This window comes from Corapipo altera, unplaced genomic scaffold (genome assembly GCF_003945725.1).
Source record: "Corapipo altera isolate COAL_440 unplaced genomic scaffold, ASM394572v1 75, whole genome shotgun sequence".
Classification (NCBI taxonomy): Eukaryota; Metazoa; Chordata; class Aves; order Passeriformes; family Pipridae; genus Corapipo; species Corapipo altera.
Genome location: NW_020884887.1, coordinates 8887650 through 8902806, shown reverse-complemented (window position 1 = coordinate 8902806; position 15157 = coordinate 8887650). Strand labels below are relative to the sequence as shown.

The following is a 15157-nucleotide window of genomic DNA, read 5'->3' as shown; positions in this document are numbered from 1 at the left end:
GTTTTAAAGCAAACAACTTTACTCCTTTGCCCTGTATATTGTTTTAATCTGTTAACAGAGGGTTTTTTGGCTACAGTGCTTTATCTTTACTCAAGTGCATTTCTTTGCCTTCCAAGGTAAAAGTCTTTAAAAAATAAAGGCCAGCATTTCCAGATGCCAATGACATCCTCTCCAACAGCCTTTTCTCTCTAAATATGTGCTGCTTTCATCTATTTTTTTTCCACTGGACCCAAAGACTGCATTCTGGGTCTTCTGTTGCTTTTGGAAAGCAGCGTTTCTGTTTCCTCCAGCTACATTTTAAAAGGCTCCCTTTAACCTTTCCCTGAACATACTGACAGCCAGAGTCAGTTCCTCACAAATAACTTCAGTGTATTTTCATTTAGATATAACCCTCCCAGACTCCTTGCTTCCAATTGCCACTCTAAACCTAAACCTCTGCCTCAGTAATTGGGGCGGATAAAAGATAAATAAAAACACTCAGCAACATAGGTTGAACTTACAGCTTTGCTACAGGAACTCTGGGCTGCATTTCCACATGGTTGATCAGATCAAACTCACTTTGTTGGCTCCCATCTCTTCTTCCCTTTGTGCAGCTCCCCAAAAGCAGAGCCTTCAAGTCCAGCCAGCACCACAGCAAATATGCTGGAACCTTCCCAAGTGAGAGCGAGCTCTGCTGTAAAGAAGTCATTAGTGAAGAGCTAATTAATAAGAGCAAAAGGATTGGCCCAGCTCTGCCAATTGGAGCAGCAACGGAGCTGTTGCTGCCTTAATTAGCAGGTTTCCTTGGACAGGTAAAAAAGGCAACAAGAAAAGTTTGGGTTTTTCAAAGGAGCACATCAAAATCGTTTGGGATTTTTTTTCTTTTTGTTCCTTTCAGATTTGTGTGGGATTCATGCCTAGAAGAAGTGCCAGGAGCCAGGCCCCAGGCTCAGCATGTGCTGTGTGTTGGGGCAGTGGTCAGTGTGACAATCACAGGGCTCAGCTGAGCAAACCCAGCCTGGAGCCACATCCACTGACTGGGGACTCTCCTCTGCCTCCCACAACACCACTAGACCAGGGTGCTGAACCCAGGCAAGACCAAGAGGGACCCCAAAGAGGAACCTCCCCCACCTCCCCCAACTTACAGCCTGTGAGAGGATGCTGGAGGATCCAAAAGTCTCACCACAGCCCTAAGCATGACTGGTGGGGAAGTCCAGAGCTGCCACACAATGTTTCCTTCTGACCAAATGCTATTCCTACAAAGTGCTCTTACTTCAAGTTGTTGCTGCCCAGAAGTGCTATAGCTGGCCCTGGTGAACTCCAGGCAACAGAGGTAACAAACAGTGTCATGGATTTGAACCTTCTCCCATGCCATTCCCACAGTCACTGCAGCAGAACTGGTGAGGACCCCAGTGAGACACACAAAAACTCACCCACAGGTGATCCCCCCAGCCTCCATGGCCAGTCCCTCTTCACTAATGGATATAGGAATGAGTGGTATGAGGGTTTGTGGGGGCAGGGTAGCCTCCAGGTTGGTCTTCTGGGCATTTTCCCACCTCTGGGAATGCTGCAGTAGTTCTTTGGAGAGCTGAGATGGTACACCAGTCATTTCAACACCTGGGGAATAACTAACTCCTGTTCATATGCCTTAGGATGTGGCATAAAAATACAATTGCCAGTGGTAAATTTAAAAGTTTATTAACATAATCTCCAAGGTTCATTCAAACATGCTGAATCACAGGCAGTATTGGTACCTCTTAAGTAATCTGCATTTTTTATTTAAACTCATAGCATTCTTGTAGCTAATTTTTCTGTTGATTACATGAAAGCAATAAGAACTATAGTTTCTGATTTTTTTCTTTCCTTTTGGCAATTTGAAGATAGGCAGCCTTCCATGTAATATCTTCTCTCTTCTGTTCCTCACAGTATAAGTTGTATTCAAAGAAGAGCATTAGCAAAAATGGAGAAAAATAAATTCAATTGTGCAACATGCTGTTAGTAAGAAGGCAGATGCCAGAAGCATCCATGAATAATGCATAAAGCCCCTTCTCAAATAAGCTTCTTTATGCAATGAGTGTTAAGGGTGGCATAATTTGCATGAAGATTTTAAATTTTCATAGTTAAGCTCTGGCCTGTGGCTTACACCCATTGATATTTTGGAGGCTCATAAGCATCTCTTAGTGCAGCATGAAACAGGCCCTTTTTGTTTTCCATGGCATCTACAGATAATGTACGAGGTCTTCACAGGGAAAAAATGTTGTTTTCTCCTTCGGCACCACTGAAAACTTTCTCATGGTCTTCTGGAGGTCCAACACTGCAGTGAGAAGCACAGATCACTGTGGATGGGGCAAAAGGACTTTGTTGTTTCAGAGCATCCTTTCTTATTTGTAACATCAGCAAATTCCCATTGCAACAGAAACCTGAAGCTACTGAATCCACTAAATGAAGTGGAGCAACACCCACTTTTTACATCAGAGAAATATTTACCTTGCTTGCAATGGATAGGAAAGGGCTGTTCAGATCTCGTAATGACTGTAGGGTAACCACCATGGGATTCAGAAAAGAGCCTCTCCTTGGCCCCCAATCCCTATCCCCCAGGTGGAGTATGCAGTGAGGGACCATCTACCACTGAAACATTACTGATCTTTGAAAAAGGGATGATATTTTACCGACAACACTGTGGTTTGTCCACAGAAAATCCTTTTTTTTCAAGATAAACCAGAAGACATGAACTGATCAGTTACACCTGCACAGGTATTCAGTGCCCTAGTATTAGATCAAAAATAAAGCAGATGAGGTACTTCCTTAAGCTGAGGTCACTACACAACAGTAAGTACCAGCTGCTTAATTTCTCTAGTGATATAGAGAAGCAGTATCCAGGAAACACTGTTTGATCTTCTGCAGTGAAATTATCTGAAGCTTCCTGTAGTCAGCACCCCAAGCCAATACTACACCCATTACAATCCCTGGCCAATACCTTCCTGTCTCTAAGAAAAATTACACTGGAACTTTTAATAGGAAATTACAAAATGGATTACCTTTTTATTATAAGTTTCTTTATGTGTTTACCTAGAAGCAAAATAATATCAACGTCACAACGGCAAAACAAAATCTATAATTCTAATGTATCTGTCAAATGAGTTCAAAAGCAATGATAGCAAGTTGCAAAATTTCTGTGGGCTAAGCAGGAAAGAAAGGTTCTCATTCTGATTTCAGTTACACCAATGTCTTTCAGGAGCAATTCCAGGAAACTATGGGACAAATAAACTATAAAGAAAGAGCCAACAAGATGAGCCAGACTTGCCACAAGTGAGTGAAAAGGTTCTTTGCACAGGCCTTCTCCTGCTGGATTCTCACCAAACCATGGTCCCTGGTCTCCTTGTGGTGACACAGTGCTGGAGTAAGGACAGCAATGCCCATGAAACGAACAGAGTACTGTCACAAGGGCCGTGGCAGAGTTCCCAGAAGATTAACCAGAGACACAGAGGGACACGTGCATCTGGCCAGTATTAGAATCATTTGTCAATTTTGTGCTTAAGGATACTTACGTTTCCAAAACAGTGAGAACATCAACACGAAAAGAATGGCCCCCGCTGTGACACAGGCAATGAGAATGACAGAGCTGGGAAACTGGAAGGGAGAAGAGAAAAACTGAAAAGGCTTTAGGAGCCTGTTTACTTCAGAGCTTCTCACACGGGAGGGGGTTGTACTACTGGCTCAGAGCACTGAACTATCTGCATTGGGCTTTTCTGAGCTTGCAATACAAAGCAGAGAAGTTACATCAAGTTGATCATGATAAACAACCTGTTTGGTATCAAATAAATCTTCTTCTGAAATATTGAAACAGGATTCATCCCACTTAACATGCACTTCTTAATTAAGTGTCTAAAGTAGGAGCTTATTCACCCTCATCCTCCTCTTAATTAGACACAGGGAAGTGTAACACCCTCCTAAATTGCCTTTTGCGTCCTCTGCCTCTCTTACAGGGGTGTCAGGGGGATGAGTTTTTTCTGAAGTGTCCAAGCCAGATGAGATGCTCACAGGCTTTGGCTCTATCCACTGGAAAAAATGAACAGATGGTTCCTAAACTTCTAAACAAAAGTTCAAGCTACTGTTTGCAAAAGCTGTCCCCTTTAGTATGAATACATTAAAAATCATTATCATGTCCTGCTGTCCTTCTGATTTCTACTCAAACACTCTTGAAGCTTACAGGAAGTTTTACCTTATCTCCACTATCATCATGTTGCTCAGCCTTGCCATCTGAATTTGTTGAAATCCCTGAAAATGAAAGAGATTGAAATTGTTACTGGCACAGTCACCTGAAGGAGTGAGGGCTACTGTGGCTGTCACTGCTTCAGTCAAGTAGTAATGAACTCTCAGGGAATGAGGAGGGAAAAATCTGACCCTGAGTATGAGAAATAAAGCACCTTGCATCAAAAGAGAACAACCAGTTTCCACCACAAGTGGTAGCTGAGGAAGCTATTGGGAAATGTCAGTCAGAAAGAGGAGGCTTCCCAGGGGCAGCACATGAAGCAAGATGGTAGAAAATGGTAGAAACTTGTCTGCTGTGAAGGAGTTCTCACTTCTGTAACATGACAAGATGTCATGGACAGCAGAGGTAGTAAAAAAGGTATATGTTTAAGTGGAGGACTGCCTCAGTTTAATTGTGGTCAGACTTAGATGATTACAGGTTTTGAAAGCTACATTACCACAGGAAACATTTTTATATTCAGATATAAGAAAGCTCTATGAAGATGATGCACTTTTTCTTTTTTTTTTTTCTATCTAGGATTATTAAGAATAATTTACTTCTAGTTTTCTTAACTTTGGAAACAGGGATAAACTACAGGAACACTCAAGAACTCTCACAGCAAATTTTTCTGCTGTTACCCTATGATCCTAATCTATTACTTTTGCTAGTGAATTTAAGGACATAAAAGTTAATCTAGGCTGGACAGGGCATGGGTAGCTCATATGCATGCCAGAGGAGCTAGAAATTTGCACTGGAGTAGAAAAGAGATTATGACTAATAAGCACTACAGCTAAACAAACACAGGTAATAAAACCCTAAGAACTACTAAAAATCCCAGGGATATGTGAACATAGCATTTTGTCATATACCTTTTTTATGACACTTCACTCTCAGAAGAGAAGCTCTGTAGTTTGGCAGAACTACCCCCAAATACACCAGAAGTGCAGATCTCAAACATGACCTGCAGGCCCCACAAAGTCAAAGTTTAACTTTGTCTCAATATGCTGCAGCCTGGCTGATGGGAGCAACTATTGTTGCTCACTTTGAGTCTTGTTCTTTCAAGAGGGTTTTGGGGTTATGAAGTGTGGCTGGTGCTGGCACGGTTGTTGCTGGGGGAAAGCAAGGGAATACAGAAGAAAAACTGAATCAGAGCCTGATCAGCAGGAACCATCCTACCCCTGCTAACCCAACCTAACTGTCAAGAATTGGGCTTTGAGATGGAGGGCTCTCAACCATGGGTTTCTCTTCCACTCTGCTAACATCAATATAATGTTCACCAACAAATTAGCCTTCCCTTACGTTACAGTAAGGCTGAGGTTGGTCCATTTAGTACATTGTTTCACAGAGTGAAAGGAGACTGAGTCAAGAACTGAACTTGGCTTATTGCCCTTACTAGACAGCAGTCAGTTGTGCCTCAGCATTTTCACACCTTGTGACAGTTTGACACAAGTTTTCACACGGGTGGGGGTGTAGGTGACTCACATCAGCTCGGTACATCTTCTGCTGTTATTGCTTTTGTGGTGGCTCTTTCTAGCACACAAGAATCCCAGAGCTAAGACCCTTTGCAAAACTTCCTATTTACTATTGCAGAATCCAGGCATTAACCAGTCCTATATCAGAAGGACGACAAGTGAGACAGGAGTGAGAAACCCTCACAAATGCTCAGGAGACCAATTTAGTCTCTTCTGTGAGCCCTCTCCAGGGGCATTAAAGAACATTATTTCTGCTGCAAGTCTCTAGGTCTAACAAAAGAAGACCTGCAAAACTCTAAATGCTGTGGTTTTAAAAATTAAGAAATTCTTGGCACTTATTGAAACTGAAAGGCCAAACGTGTCATCCTTGAAGTTTAGTTTTCATTTTTCTGGTCCACATTTGAGGGCATCTGGTGAGCAAACTATCAGACCTGAATAAGTTGTGCCATTCTACTTGAATACTTGACTGAGAGACATAAAGTGCAAACTTCATGTAAGTTTATTAATTTCTCAGATATGTATGATCTTGTGTGCCAGTTCTTTTTCCTATGATTGATAGTTGTGGTAATTGCCTGCTGCTTTCCATCATGACCAAGGAGATGTGTTGAGCACGGAGAGCTGAGCTTGCAGCCATATCTGACTGAATATATTCAGTGAGGTTCAAAGCTCAGAACACTCAGGAAGGATTTAAAATGGAAAGCTCAAAGGACTCACAGAGATGACAAATCAGATATCTGAAAATTCAGCTTGGATGTTGAAAAGTTCTCTTTTTTAACTACTCTCATACCTGAGATACCCAACAATACTGAGTGACTCAAAATCTACTTTCTTTGGAGGCTTAAAAACGTGTTTGTCCCAGCTGCTGTTACATCCTGATTTCAAACAATTTCTGTGTGGACCCCAGATACTTCTTACTGCCAGATGCAATGAATAACTACCAGTATGTGCTTGATACACTCTTAGGAATAATCAATACTTTTATTTATGCCAACTTCTTAATTTCTCTGAACCAGCAACTTCTGACCTTGCAACGTATCCTACTCACCTGCTTTTGGCACCTCTTCCATCATGACAGAGGTGTCAGCACTTGTACTTCCCTCTTCAGTCAGAAGTATATTTGGGAATTCAGTAGTCACTGAAACAAAGTAAAAAGTAATGCTTATAAAGATTACTGATTAGGAGGGTCTCCATATGGCATTCAAAATTGTGCAGTCATCTATCCATGGAAAAGAAGTCACTAATGAGGATAAAGTAGCAACCTAGGAATGGTTAGGATGATAACAGGTCACTCTGACTACTAATAATAGAAGCAGCCTTCTATTTTAACATGTTTTGAATTCTCAATGACTTTATTGCTCAAGCAGAACATACTCTAAATTAACCTTTTCATCAGATCATTTCAATTGTCTTTTCCAAATCAAGAAAAAAATTAGTGCATAGTTAGGTGAATCTCTCTTACTCCACCTCAGGAGCTGGACTTGGCATTTATTTCTGTTGCACTTCGTGAAATTTCTGTCACATTATTTCTCTAGGCTGTTAAAACTCCTCTGAATGAAGTCTGACCCTCTGCTATCTTGGTTGTTCGTGCCAGTTTAACATTACCTACAACACCTGGCCCATGTTTCCTTAAACCCACTGAGACATACCTACAGGCGTCTCAGAGAAAACTTTCCAGGTACAAATATAAGTATTTGGAGAGTGTCTATAATGACAGAATCACACTCACACAGATCACCTCTGCTATAGAGAAAAAGGAAAAGATTGGTGCTGATTACCCTCTCTACTTTCAGGAAGGGGACCAGGCTCTGAGGCACAAAACATGTAATCTTCGTGGGAGATAGCTGAAGAATCCAGGGGAGCACTGGTTGTCACCACAGTTACTGGAAAAGTATAATTTTCTGTCATAGGAATTGTTGGAGGAGTAAAGGTCTCCAGTGTAGTTACGGCTGGAGACTCGGTGCTTGTGGTTGTCAGGAGGACAGCAGTCTCTGCTGTTGGCTGAAGACCAGAGGTTGCCTGGGGAGCAAAAGTTGTTTTTCTAACACCTTTGGTGGAAATGGGAGCCTTTCTTGTGGTGGTTGTCATCACTGGAGGGGCTGCATGGAAAAAACACAGCCAAGAGAAAAGCCAGATCAGAGTAGGCACAACTAACCCTGAGGGAAGCCAACCCAGAAAAGAATGAAAATTCCCTAGCTACTCAGGCACTGAGAATAGAGGTAGAAGAGTCACTATTCAGAAAGCTTCATTAGCAGAAGACATGACCCACCAGAGAATTTCACAGATTTAAAGATCTGCTTTTTTTTTTTTTTTGGCAAGTCTCAAACACCCACCCTTTGACCCTCTTGTAGAAATGGAAGGGCCAGAATTTTGCATGGTAGAACCCAAAACCTTGGAAACTTTGTGATTTTGCTTTTCAATGTCCTCATAAAAATAAAATAAATAAAATAGCTCAATTTTTCAGCTGCAAGCTTCTTGCTAATCTGCAACCAGACCTCTTTTTTTAACAGATTCTGTTGCCTTCAAATTCAGGGACAGACATGCAATTGCAGCACTTTTCAGCCGCTTTCCTGTTGTATTACTTAGAACAGACAAACAAACCTGCTGTGTTCACCAATTGCACACTGTAAAAGTCTCCAAAAAATTGTCTTTCTGCAGCATGGAGGGTGGGTATCATTTTTTTTTCCCTGTGTAAGACCTTGCTTTATCCTGTAGCTCAGAAAAACAGTAGGAAGGGGAAGAAATCCTTCAAGACTCTGAGACATAATTTCCAAATATGTGGATGTGATGACCCACCCTTGAGGGGAAGGAAGCACCCTTAAGGGTGGGTAGTCACAGTGGGTCTCCTTATGACATGAATGAAACAGAAGTCTTTTCAGTGTTGGGTGGAACCCAAATGAAAATCTGAATTTCATTCCAAGAACGGCTCAAATTATAAATTCCTCTTATAATTCCATCATATTTTAAAATATTAAATACAGTTACACAATGAGAAATGAAATATTTAACTTGAAAGGCAAAAAAAGGTAAAGTTCTTTTTTTTTTCATCTAAATTGTATATTAAATGTGACTCAAATTGGCAACTAGTTGCAGATCTCCCTTGAAAACTATGTAATTTAGGAAAAATACTTTTGGCCAAAAAAAGCACCCAAAGTACACATAAGGTCTGATTTTCACTATCCAGGGAGATGTTTTTCCCTGCTGGCTGTATCACCAGGGTCCCCAGACTCACCTCTGGCCACCTCCAGCCGTATGTTCTTCTTGATGTCGTTGAACAAGCCCGGGATCTCCACACGGCAGCAGTACACACCTGCATCTCCTGCCTCCACCATCCCAATCGTGAGAGACACATCTCCAGTGGAAATAGAGCCCTGGAGGTCGTATCTCCGAGATTTTCTGGATCTCACCGTACTTCCATGGGTTTCCAAAATCGTGTTCTTGCACTTTGAATTCGGGCAGGAGCCTCTGCCCCAGCACACATCGGAGATGCCCGTACGCCGAGTCACCTGGTAGTCACAAGGCAGCTTGACAGGCTGCCCTGTCACTGCTCTGACAACAGTTTGGGATGCCGTGTGTGCTGCCAAGGGAGAACAAGGAAAGGTGAGTGCTGTCAGTCTCCAGTGAGTGACTCAACCTACACAACACAATGAGGTAGGTGAAGAAACACTCCTGCCTGCGGGCAGGCCACACTGTTGATCCCCCAAGGCTTCTCCTGGAGCCTCTGGCAGCTCATGGCCTTGGGCACTACAGGCAACAGCCAGGAGCTCACAGGCTTTGCTTGTTGCTGGAGGGCTCCATGCTCTGGCCCCAGCCAGCTGCTGGAGGGAGGCTCATGAAGCACATCACTCACATCAGACGTGGTGAGTGAAGCTGAGGTCTGTCGCTGGCAGCCCAAGCGTAGACAGGACCTAGGAAAGTGGATTTTGGGAACTCTGCTCCATCCCATCTTCTCGCCTAGGAGGCCGTTTGAAAGTTGTTCAGAAACATGTTGTGAAAGACATCTGGTTCTCTCAGTCCACACTATCATCTCCTTCAAAAGAGAAAGGCTGTCACAGTTGCCTTTCATTGACAGCCTCGAAAGCAGAGTCCAAAACATCTATTCATGTGTGAAATTAGGGCCTAATTAAGCTGGCAGAGCAACGGGATCTGTCTATGTGAACCTGTTCTCAGAAAGTGCACTGCCAACCCTCCCACTTACCTTGCTAAGCACTGTGTACACAGAAGCTTTAGCTGCCAGTGTTACACTGATGTTTAAAAGAGCATATACATACTTTCCTTGTCCTTTTACTCTTAATGGCCAGCTTTAGTTGGTGTTAACAGCCAATTCCCAAAGTGGCACCTGGCTGGAATCTTTGCTATAGATTGTTCCCTCTTAACTGCCTATGCAGTTCCCAGATTGCCCTAAAACAGATTTCTTCTTCATGAAAAGCACTCTACAAAACAGGTTCCCATATAGGAATAAATATTTGCTGGTTTACATTCATCTAGTCTGTATTAGTTGTCCTACCTTTCTGCCTTTTGTCCCCATTTTATCCTTTACATATGGTGGAGCAGGAATTAAGGGATCTGGGGAGCAACCAGACCTGTCCTCTGCTTCAGCAAGAGGATCATCCTGCAAATCTGATGTTTCATGGCCAGTTTGCTTACCCCAAAGAGGACTTACAGTTGCTGGTGCTGCTATTGTCTCCAGCTTTGGCCCTGGTTTGCCAAACATTTCTATTTTGCCGGCTGTTTGAATACCTTTCCTTTTTGGCATGACTCCCAGAGAGCAAACAGATGCTTCCAACTGTGTCCATGTCTCTTTTGTTTTGTCTTTAATGGACTATTCCCTAGGTGAGGTTTTAGTCTGTGGCAGGTTGCCTCATGACTTGTTATTGGGATGACATTTCAGATTCTTTATTGCTTATCCCATTGGCAAGATAAGCCAACTTGTTCAGGTTTCCACAGTTCCAAATGGTAAAAGAATAGAGGCAGACAAAACAACATGCAATATGCTGTGAAGGGCAGAAATTTTTGCAGTGAAATGATGGTAGGATATGGCAGAAACTCAATTCCTGAATACAGGATAAAGTTGTGCAAGACAGTGTCCTTAGAAAAGGGAGGTTCGTTTGCCTTGTTACAGAAAAACAGAAAACAGCCTCTTTCTGTGATCACAGAACAAAGCATCCACTTGACCTTGAAAGTATTTCTAAGGGAGCAAGGCGTTAGTCACTGAGTGAGTTAACACATATTTTCAAGTCAGTTCAACAATGATACGTGCAAAACCAGCTAAAACTGTTGCTAGAATAAAGGTTGCTGCTTCTTGAGGAGAAATGGGTTCGTCTTCTGCTCTTATTTCAGCCCAGTTCTGCACAGTACAAAAGCAGCTTCGTTAGGCAGCCCTTTAATAAATGAAAATTTGCCTGTTCTTCCTTTCGAAAGGAGCAGAGCCCTGGATGTAGTAAACAAATAACTAAGTAAATAAATTAAAAGAAGAATAGGGAAGACACAAGGCACCAGAGTGTCTCCAGTGCAGTTTCCCACTAGTGTTATGCTAGAAAGTTACAGGTTTTGCAGTTTCAAATCCTCTTTTAATTTCCGTGAAGCTAATGTTGCCAACATCTGCCTGCACTGCAGGTTGGTGTGGAAAGCTTCAGTACTGCAGCAGCCTGGATTCAACAGTATGAGCCTCTGCAAGGATTGAAAAACTTACTTCTCAGCTAAAGGCTCTTCCACCTTTTCCCAAGGGAATAGTAAATAGGACTGAATGAACGTGTCTTTGAAATAAGGAGAGGGTTTTATTGTGACACTCTAGTCTTACTGTGAGAGAAATCCTGTCCTTCTCCATGACAGTTACCCTCCAGGCATCCAAATTTGACCCAAAGCACCTTGAGCATCACCTCTGCCTGGGTGGTCCCACTGAAGTCTGTGAGGTTTCCTGCTCTAACTCCTTCATCAGTGAGAGAGAAACAGGTTCCAGATGTTTAATATATTATTCAAATTAGAAAGGGGTATTCACAATTGTTCAGATCATACAAGTACACGCATATTTGTATGTAATGTCTCTTGAACCCACCCTCAGTGACAGCTGGCATTAAGCAGTAACCCCAACAGTTGCTACTGTAGTGGTCTCTCCCACAAACTGGTCATTGGACAGACAAAAACATACATCCTCCAGCCAAGACAGCTGGTTGAAAAAAGAATTTTTTTTCCCCTTGATCTATTTCTGGAATAGTTTTCCTACTTTGCAGAAGATATTTGGCATCTTTGCCCTATCATTTTTTTTTCTTATTGAAGGTTCTATACTGATGCAATTGCAGAGGATACGACTGAAACAGAAAAGAAGCACTTCACTGGCCAACCATTCTCAGCACTGAGCCAAGATAAAAAGGAGGTAACAAAACCCCTCCTCATCCTTAAGAAGCTCTGCAAGGGAAGAGAACAAGGAAACTAACCAAGCCCATACACAGAGGAATCTGCACACATTTTTAAAAAGTGAAAAAAAAATCAAACCTCAACCAGTATTAACTCAGTAAATTAAGAAAACTTTTGAAGTTCTGTATACAACTATGGTCTTTTTCAAAGTTTTGTTTTCACAAAACAGGTGTTGTTGGTTTTCATTTTACAAAATTTTTTGATTTTTAGCAAGCACACAAAAAGCAGGTGAAGACTCACCTATAAAGATCTGTACCAGAATCCAGTGAAACAGCACAAAATAGGTCATTTTAGTTGATGGAGACTCCAGGGCAGCAAGTGGAAGAAGAGAAAAGTAGATCTTATCCTTTCCAGAGACGCTGAGTGAGCCCCACTGGAGTCTCATTTCTCCATTTCCAGATTTTACACACTGCAACTGTTTCTTTCCTACACTTCCGGATGGGAACTGGTCAAAAGAGGGGATGTCCTGCTGTATTCAGCACTGGTGCAGCCTCAGTGTGAGCACTGTATGCAGTTTGGGGGCCCCACAACTTAGGAAGGACATTCAGGTACTTGAATGCACCCAGAGGAGACCAGCAGAGCAGGTGGCAGGGCGGGAAGGCACATTCTGTGAGGAGCGGCTGAGGACTCAGGATTTGTCTAGTTTGGAGAAAAGGAGGCTGAGGGGCAACTTCACAGCTCTCTGCAGCTGCCTGAGCAGGGGATATGGACAGGGAAATGTTGATCTTTTCTCCCTGGTATCCAGTCAAGGACACGTGGGAATGGTTCCAAGCTCACCAGGGGAGGTTTAGACTGGACATTGGGAAGCATTTCTTTACTGAGGGGGTGGTCAAACAGTGGAACAGGCCACCCTATTCTCCTTTCCTCTTCCGAGACACTCAGCATGGTACTACCACCAGAAACTTCAATATTGAGTTTGTCTGGCCATTCCATAGATCTCTTAAGGCTCATTATTGTTGCACAGTGCTGAGTAGCAAGAACACATTCTGTGCTCCTGCACTCCTAAACATTTGGCATAGTCTCCACCTCTGACTTTGTCTTCAGTTACATTCATTTAATCCCTCCTTTCCCCTGATTCTGATTTCTGCTTGAAGACCCCTCTCTTTCCCTGGGTTCTTATTTTCTATTTGCAAAGACAGCCTTGGAGGAAATCTCACAAATGTTTCCTTGCCAAAAACCACATCCTTCCCAAAGATTTGCAACATCATCTTCAAGAAATATTTTCTACTCCTTCTGACTGCTTTTTAACTTAATAAAGAACTTCTCTGGAAGTTCTTCTCTGGACAAGCTAAGAGCTTGTCCACTAAAGCAAAGTAATTCAGGAGATTAAGTTCAGGATTGAAGAATTTCAGATAGACAAAACTCAGTGCAAATAAATATAGTACGGTGCAAAATGAGAATGCAATTCCAAGTTCAAACAATAAAATGATGGGATTTTAACCAGGCATTACACCTTTAGTAACGAGATTTTGGGCTTATCATGAGCAGTCAAGCCCACAAAAATATCACTCTTCTGTTTGCTAGCATTGAAAAAATCAAATAAAATTTTATCAGTTAAGGCAATGAGTAAAATATCTTATTTGCTATATTCTACGAGATACAGTTCATACAACGTCATTTACACACAGCCCCAGCTGTTCTGTGAACAGAACTAATGAAACCTGGAGCATCCAATATCCTGGAGACTTTTCCCCTACAATGATCCTTGTTTCTCCCGTTACTCACCACTAAGCAGTGGCTGTGAGCTGATGTCCAGCTAATGCCAATGCAGGGAGAAGCTCAATCTCACCTGGGGGACAAATTTGGGTTTTTATTCAGTGAGAAATTTCCATGGAGCTTGTCCAAACAGAATCGGTCATATGTTCCAGGCAACTAAGGAAGGAGCAGGATGAACGTGGCATTGTATCAGTTTTGTTTCTATAGCAAGACTGGGCTAAACGCAGTAGAGTGCATTGAAAAGGCCCATCCAAAATCCAAGTGTGCTGGGAAGAACCAGAAAAACATGGCTTGCCTTCTGCTTCTGTACTGCTGTCTAGTGGCTTGTTGCAGGCAGAAAAGGACAGGCAGAGAGTTGTCTCAAAAAAAAAAATAAATCATTTTGCAGCTCGTCAGCCTCATCAGCTCGATGTGCTGCCAGTTTGTGCAGCTGGACAATCTCTTAATGTGTGAAAAGGTTCCAAGTGCCACCTGGGACTCATTTTGAAGTGCCTGTTCCAAGATCCACTGGCACAAGTGGAAGTAATGAAAAGGCACAGGGAGCTTCTGCCTGCATGGATTTGTGTGTATTATACTGCAAATGTCTTGCTCTGCACAATCTTTGCAAAATCTGTTTACCAAGTAACTGCACAGGAGAAAGGAGACTTTATTCAAGATTTTGGTTATCAGATATTCTAGAACTTTATTTTACCTGTAAAAGCTGCTGATATAATAATTAGTCTGATTTAGTCTGGAATATTTATATTTAAAAACCCTTATGGACAAGCATTTTTCATGATTAGCAGACTTAAAGCTGGCCCACAAACCCTGTAAGAGCAGGGGTGGTTGCAATCAGATGATTTTGGAAACCCTACAAGTGTCTAACTCTGACCCCAGTAGAGAACAATTTCATAAAATTGCAGAAAGCAGAAATTGCTGAAGATGTTTTCTTAGATCTAGTTCAGAGACCAGATCAGACTTCCTCCATCTCCAGTCACGGGCTAGAGCCCACAGCAGCAACACATTCTGCCAGGCAGAAGAAAAGCAATGTCTTCAGCAGAGGCAGTGATTTTAGGTTAGTGATTGTTATTAATAGTCAAATGCAAAAATACAGTCTAACAGCAGGTGCTTTCTAGTTTCGGTACCTTCTTACACAAAGCTACACAAGACATGAAGACAGAAGATGGCAGAGCTGGTGTTGTCCATAATTTTCCTGGCCCTGGGCACAGTAATAGCTCTGCTCCCACATAGAGCACTTCAGTCAGCCATGAACCCACCTCCACATTTTCAAACTTTCAGCCCTGCTGCAACAGACAGCCCCAAGAGGATGCCCAGCACAAGTAAAATA

The 15157-nt window shown here is 42.4% G+C and overlaps 1 protein-coding gene across 4 annotated transcripts; it reads right to left on the bottom strand.

The window, feature by feature from the left end:
* Nucleotides 1-1651: 1651 nt before the first annotated feature.
* Nucleotides 1652-12568, bottom strand: LOC113947204 (T-cell immunoglobulin and mucin domain-containing protein 4-like). Of its 4 annotated transcripts, none has more exons than XM_027643534.1 (9): nt 12355-12568; nt 8933-9277; nt 7479-7799; nt 6749-6838; nt 4202-4257; nt 3964-4038; nt 3528-3609; nt 3018-3048; nt 1652-2315 (listed from the first exon to the last, which is right to left on the bottom strand). In XM_027643534.1, exons 1-9 carry the CDS (start codon nt 12497-12499, stop codon nt 2270-2272), a joined length of 1191 nt encoding a protein of 396 aa, XP_027499335.1. In that variant the 5' UTR covers nt 12500-12568; the 3' UTR covers nt 1652-2269. The 4 variants fall into 4 exon arrangements, with proteins under 4 accessions (XP_027499335.1, XP_027499334.1, XP_027499336.1 ...); XM_027643533.1 differs by having other exon boundaries at nt 1652-2293; nt 12355-12566; XM_027643535.1 differs by lacking the exon at nt 3964-4038 and having other exon boundaries at nt 1652-2293; nt 12355-12563.
* Between the last annotated feature and the right edge of the window lie 2589 nt (nt 12569-15157).

Excerpts from the sequence above, each read along its gene's own strand:
- LOC113947204 (XM_027643533.1), bottom strand. The coding sequence starts at position 12,499 with ATGAGACTCCAGTGGGGCTCACTCAGCGTCTCTGGAAAGGATAAGATC. Across the intron at positions 7,800-8,932 it reads ACGGCTGGAGGTGGCCAGAG|CCCCTCCAGTGATGACAACC; the intron begins GTGAGTCTGGGG and ends TTTTCCATGCAG. Across the intron at positions 4,039-4,201 it reads ATGATGATAGTGGAGATAAG|TGGATAGAGCCAAAGCCTGT; the intron begins GTAAAACTTCCT and ends CATTTTTTCCAG.